The 6,807-nt window shown below is 42.1% G+C and overlaps 1 protein-coding gene across 1 annotated transcript in view; it reads right to left on the bottom strand.

The window, feature by feature from the left end:
• Window positions 1–2,243: 2,243 nt before the first annotated feature.
• RHOJ (ras homolog family member J) overlaps window positions 2,244–6,807 on the bottom strand; it is an 82,632-nt gene continuing 78,068 nt past the window's right edge. The window contains exon 5 of the mRNA XM_046009923.1: window positions 2,244–4,419. Coding sequence (XP_045865879.1) covers window positions 4,273–4,419 — 147 coding nt within the window. The 3' untranslated portion in view covers window positions 2,244–4,272. The remainder of the gene's footprint in view (window positions 4,420–6,807) is intronic.

Below are 6,807 nucleotides of genomic sequence, written 5' to 3'. Positions count from 1 at the left end.
CCTTGGTAAATTTCCCCTGACCATCTGCTCCATATTAGCAGAGAAGGTGTGAGCATGAAGACCACCCACCCCACCACAATGTTACTGGAGTCCCAAAAAGCACTGTCCAGAATTTCATCATTTTTTAAGGAATGTTGAGGTGGAATTATGTAGAATCATCATATGATGAAACCCCTGGGCTGATTCTGGAACACTCTTCACATGAACAGCCTTCCTTTCTTCTCTAGGGCTCTGGAGGCAGGCAGAACTTAGGCACTGCCTGGGAGAATTGTCAGGTTTTGCCTTGTGTTTCATTTTAGTTTTCTCTCCATTCTCTAAATGTTTCCTTTTTTAAAGGTACCTAACTTTCTTTGTAAGAAACACGATTTCCCCCATCTTCTTTTTCTCTTTCTCTTCCTAATGGTTCTTGAGATGAAAATACTCTGTGGAGTTTCCTTATTTGTACTTGGGCAGCCTACTCAATGACTCATAAGAGAGTAGCTGGTGACCTGTGGCTCTCACTGTTGAGAGCGAAGGCACATTTTGCATCCTGGCATCCAAACATAGAGGCTGAAGACATAAAGGGTTAGATAATCATCTCTAGCGTGGTGCCAAACATTCCTGTAAAGCAAAACCTCAATTTCTAATCTTCTATCACTTTGGTCACATGGATGACTTTGCCTTTGTGAATGCAATACTACCTCTTTGAAGTCTTACTGCGGTCAAGTGTTTCTTTTTGAACAGTCTACTTGGCAAGTTTATTAACTGCTCAAAGAACCTACACACTACATAATGTACATTTTTGTTGGCCTCAAGTTTGGCTTTTAACTTCAATTTCTCCTAAAACTGTGAACATGGTTGTGATTTCTCCCTTACTACCATTTAGATACTATTTCCTCATTGATGGTTCTATGAAACTGTATATGGTTACATCCACTGCATCTGGAACTTCTTTTATGAACCAGAAATCTTCCAAATGGTTCTTTGCGTATCATCATCAGACATATTGTTGTTGGAGTCTCAGGACCAAAACTTCCTTCTTGTCATATGTGTATGACTTATTTCTTTCATTTCCCAGTTTACTGCTTCCTGGTTTAGGCTTGCTGTAGTTATTACATTCAGTAATTGTTCTTTGAGTGTACCTTTTCTTGGCAGAAATCAGCCCAGATTACATACGGTGACATGGCTTTGACTCTTGTAGTAGTCTTTTGTATTTCCAAAACAGCCCAGGGAGTCCATTAATTCTACCAAATAACCAACCATTTGATTGAAAAAAAAAAAATCTGTCAAACCAGCTAATTGATTAAGCCATTAGATTGGGATTACATTGCTGTATACTGTGCAATTAGATTGGGATTATAGGACATTGCACATTGTGGATCCCCAGCATACTGCAGATCAAATTCCTATCTCTAGGTCATTACTGGTGTGATGGATTATCTAAAGTATAGTGGCCTAAGTCATGTATTTGAAATGCAGCTCAGATCTATAGGATGAAAAAATGCAACTCCAATAACACACCTGCAAAACTACAACTTAGTATCTGTGATAATGAATAGATTACAGTGTGGCGCTCGGGGCACTGGATGGGAAGCAGAATGGCTGGGGTCTGTTCCAGCTCTGTCACAACACGTTTCTTTTGACCCGTCTGGACTTGAGTTTCCCCATTTTTAGAATGAGGGAGTTGGACTGTATTTTCTGGGGCCTCTTCTAGCTCTGAAAAGCTAAAACTCTACCTTCTGATGGAGACTGGCTTCCCCTTCTTGACTTTGGAAGATGGTCAAAAGTCAACGATCCTTCTCCAGATCCTTCTTTCAGATCTCTTCTGATCTTTGGCTTTGGAATATAGTTTTGTTTAATCTTATGGCAGAAACATGTTTTACTGACATGAACTACCTCTTGCCATGAAACAGGCAACACATGGTTAATTCGGTGGAATGATATTAACTCATTTATGTCGTTCTTCATTATTTAATAATGAGCTTCTATGACCTTTAGGAGCCTCTCCACCCAGACACTAAAAGACTGTCTGCAGATTCTGGTTCTAGGTGGGAGAGTGATTTTCTCACTGTGAACTCATTAATTCCCATGGTCCAGTAGGGAGGTCATGACCTGGGGAGTTATTTGCTTCTTAGATGCATGTGTCTGGAAAGTTCTCCTTGGTGGAACAAACATACAGCACTGACTCTTTCATCAACATCAATGAGAAGTGAGGAATGGCCCTTTAGTAAGATATAACCATGCAATAATGCAACAAAACTGGCTAACAGCATTTCATTTATTACAGGGCTAAATGCTCATTATTGTTTGTAAAAAAGGAATCCATAACCTCTGTAAAGTTACTGTTTATGCACGGTTGATTTCCATTTACAGAGGAAGAAAGTCCTAGTTTTCTCTAAATGTCAAGCTTTGGCTCACAAAACTCCCGTTTTCTTTTAGTTTGGGGGGGTGTGTCTCTGTGTGTATGCGTGCCTGTATGTATGTGTTTAAGAAAACGTTTAGCAGCTAGATGGTAGAGCAGGGAAATAGGACTTGCGATGTGGAATAAGGGGAAAACTCATTTCAGAAATTCTAAACAAACAAACAAAACCCAAAAACTGAGGGGATGTCATGGGCGGCGTTAACAGAGAAGACCCATATCATATGTTTCTTTTATATGGGGCTACATCCGGGAGCAGAAGGGACTAGAAAAAGACTGGATTTTTCCAACAGAAGGAGTGGAATCTGGAAATTGTTATGCTAAAGTTGGTGTCATTTGATGCTGCAAGAGACACTTTGCTTATGCAATTGAAATCAAAAGTAAAGTGCCTACCTGGGTGTTTCCAGGGTAATTGCAAGCAAATAAGACTAATTAGGAGACTTTATCGTCTCTAATTAAAAGCTAGGAAATAATTCACTCTGTGATGCAAGAATCCCTGGCTATTTGGAAGAGGCATATAGAAAGCACACATCATTCCTTACTGGGAGCTTTTACTTTCAAAGACGGAGAGTCCTATTCTACAGAGCACAGCATTTTGGAAGCAGGGGATAAACAGATTCAGAACTTGGTACCCTCAGATCCATCCCCTAAATACACATTTGGGACAATGAGTGTAGGAAGTAGGGGGAGGCAATATATTAGTACCAGCTGTACTTGGAAAATGTCATTTAAACGGAACGGGGAGTGGACGTGAACCAAGCTGAGAAGCCCTTCGGGTTGATGCAAGTGGAAATATGGAAGCACTTTGCTTAACCTTTGGGGACTTTTAAACATTTACTTTTCCATGCCCCATGGCCAGAGCTTTCTTTTAGATCAGGTTATTATTGGGCAAGGGAGAAAGTGAAATTAAGGGAGGAAAAGGGCAGGCACCCGGGAAGGGAGGGAGCAGAAAATTCACTTTGCTGAATAAAGAATATTTTAAAACCTAGGTCTGCCATATTCTCCCCCAATCAGTTTGATTAAAAAGCAGAAATACTACTTTCTCAAACACAGTTCATTTGTAATTTGCCATGACAATATAAATATGGGGGAAAAAAATAAGGCTACCCATCAGCAAAAGCATTTCCAGGGTGAATCTTTGGCAAAAATGGGGATCCATGACAATTCAGGTGGTGTTTTTCCTTCAACCAGGTTCAAAAATCTTTGTAAATTTCCAAAAGTTGTAACATTTTCTTGTTTTTTTCTTAAAGTCAGGCATTCAGAGGTACGCATTGGTCCTAATAGCTTTGGTAGGAACAGGCTGAAAATGGAAATGAATATAAAAAACTTTGTCTTTAGGCTAATTTGGTATGGATTTGTAAGGCCTGAGTAAATTGATAAATTAGTACATTTTAAAAAATAATACAAATAAATGCAAGACACATAGGTTTAACAACAGATTCAGAGAACAAGGTTAGTATAGTGTTCCTGGGTTTTGTAGAAGACACGGGGTAAGGCCACCAATACAGGAACTGAGTTCCTCTTCTGGTATCTTGGTGATGATTTCCTCTCATCAGCTTCACGTTCATGGAGGAAAGATGCAAAATGCAACATGGTCTTTGCCTTCATTTGCAACATGGTCAGCAGTGGCCCTGGCCGACATCCAGGCGGGCTCAGCGTTTTCATGGAGTGTGCAATGTGGACGCTTCGGGTTGAGAGGGGGGACGTGGCAGTTGGTGTGCTGTGCTTGCTGGGGGCTCCTGGGGCAGAGGAGCAAGGCTCCATGCAAAGGGACTTCCTCTCTGGTCGCGCCTTCCTTCGTGGCTTGAGCTTGGTCTCAGAGGTCAGTGCTACCGTCCCCTTTAGGTGGGGTGGAGGCCGGTCCCCCAGCAGCCTCAGATAATTGAACAGCAGCTGTGACACTCAGAGCAGCGTTTCTTTTTTTTCTTGGGGTGGAAAATGGTGAGAATCGCTTCATCAAAAACCGCTTTGAGACCTTTCTGAGTTAGGGCCGAACATTCCAAGTAGCACTGTGCTCCGATCTTCAACACAAAAGGGAGAGAGAGAAAGGTGTGAGAGGGAAAGAAAAGAGAAGAGCGGAGTGGGATCAGACCCTGCTCAGCCAAGGGCTGCCTCGGCTTGTCCTGCAAATAGCCCTGGGGTTGGTTTGGATTTTTTTTTTTTCTTTTGCATTTCCATTTGTACTACTATCCTAATTTTCATATTTTTTTTACTTTCTGTTATTAGCAATAAATGGTTGTGGATTGTTTTTGGTTAACCAGTAAGTTCTGAAAGTGAGCCATTGCCACTCATTCCTAATATAAGAACATAACAAATGTAAAACTTGAGAGAGGATTCAAAAGCAGTGATATGGTTTAAATATACTTTGTGAACAACAGGGCTACATGATGTTGTTTTTAGCACCCTTTCATATGCGTGCAGAATGTGTAAATCTGGTACCAGTGAAATGTGTCTCCTTCTGTATGCAGGAAGGCAGAGTGTCAGCTTGGTTGGTAAACCATATAGAAAGGGAGTGGATGATGAGGTTTGATGGATCGTTCTTCACCAAAATGTACCTTTTCTCCCCCAAGACTATTTATTTATTTATTTCACGGAGAGGGAACACAAGCAGGGGGAGTGGGAGAGGGAGAAGTAGGCTTCCTGCCGAGCAGGGACCCAGGCATTCCTAAAATGCACTTTTCTTTCTTTTTTTTTTTTTAAGATTTTATTTATTTATTTGACAGAGAGAGTCATAAGTAGGCAGAGAGGCAGAGAGAGAGAGAGTGAGAGGGAAGCAGGCTCCCTGCTGAGCAGAGAGCCCGATGTGGGACTCAATCCCAGGACCCTGAGATCATGACCTGAGCCGAAGGCAGCAGCTTAAACCACTGAGCCACCCAGGCGCCCCTAAAATGCACTTTTCTTAAAAAAGACTTTATTTATTTATTTGACAGAGAGAGAGCACAAGCAGGCAGAGAGAGCGGGGGAAGCAAGCTCCCCGATGAGCAGAGAGCCCAATGCGGGGCTCAACCCCAGGACCCTGAGATCATGACCTGAGTTGAATGCAGAGGCTTAACTCACTGAGCCACCCAGGTGCCCTCCCCAAAATGCACTTCAGATGAAGTCTCTCTCACCAAGGTAATATCCAATTGGTATTATTATTTTGTTTTGACATACTTTAAAAGGCGTATTTCTAAGGAGTTGAAAAACACGAAACATGTAAAATAAAAATAATGAAATACATTTACTGATGGAGACACCCTCCATGTTAGTATACGTTCTATGCGTACTTAAATGATAATATATATATATATTTAAAGATTTTATTTATTTATTTGACAGAGAGAGACCACAAGTAGGCAGAGAGGCAGGCAGAGAGAGAGAGAGAGAGAGAGAGGTAAGCAGGCTCCCCGCTGAGCAGAGAGCTCGATGCGGGACTCGATCCCAGGACCCTGAGATCATGACCTGAGCTGAAGGCAGTGGCTTAACCCACTGAGCCACCCAGGTGCCCCTTAAATGATAATATTTTGTTCTTGCTTCAGACTTTATTTCAAAGCTTTTGATGATTTCATACTGTGGTATATTTGATAATCACAAAAATCCCTTTGAGAAGCATAGGAATTCAGTCCAGAACTAGAGCTTCTCTTTAAAAAATAGCAAGCCAGAACAGACCATGTTTGGCAGGCAAACTCATGAGATTGCGTGAGGGAGACTCAGGGTTTTAATTGCTCATAAGCTTGGCATTAGCTAATGATATGATGCGGGCCTTTTAATATTAGGGACATCTGGACAAATGCTTTTATTATATACTTCACATTATGAGAATAACTGAAGAATCAAAGCACATTCACAAAAGAGTGGTTGGATGGTGAGCCCTTGGAAGTCACAGCAGATCCATGACTAGAGCAGGGTAGCAGAATCACATGCCTATTCCAGTAGCTTCTGTTAATGAGGAAAGCAGGGCAAGGTGCCAGCCTGGAGGGACAGGTGGAAACCGTGGGGAACCTGAACAGCCCTCTCCCTGCCCCTGCACCCCCCCCCCCCCCGAGCTGTCAGTCTTAGCCAGCTCTGGACAGTCATTGTCATGGTTCATGGTTGGCCATCTTTGTACAGTTGGACTTTTGGATTTTTAGTTACCAATTTAAAAAGTACTTTGTGGGCCAACCAAGACACTAATGTGTGATTTGTTTGGCAGCAAACAGCCAGTTTGCAGAGCATGAACTAAAGGAATTTGTAGTAGAGCTAAGGATAGAGGGGGAAAAGCCCCAGAAAGTAAAATGATTTGTTGAAGGGCACCTAACCAGACAGTGGAACTAGACCAGAATCTCGGTCTCTTGGCATGTGTTCTTTGTTCCATGATGGTTGCCCTTATCATTCAACTCCACAGGGAGCTGGTCAAGGGGCACTGGGTGGCTCCGTTGGTTAAGTGTCTG

Source organism: Meles meles, chromosome 6, assembly GCF_922984935.1.
Source record: "Meles meles chromosome 6, mMelMel3.1 paternal haplotype, whole genome shotgun sequence".
NCBI classification, from domain to species: domain Eukaryota; kingdom Metazoa; phylum Chordata; class Mammalia; order Carnivora; family Mustelidae; genus Meles; species Meles meles.
The sequence above is the reverse complement of the archived record's forward strand: the minus strand, read 5'-3'. Positions and strand labels throughout refer to the sequence as shown.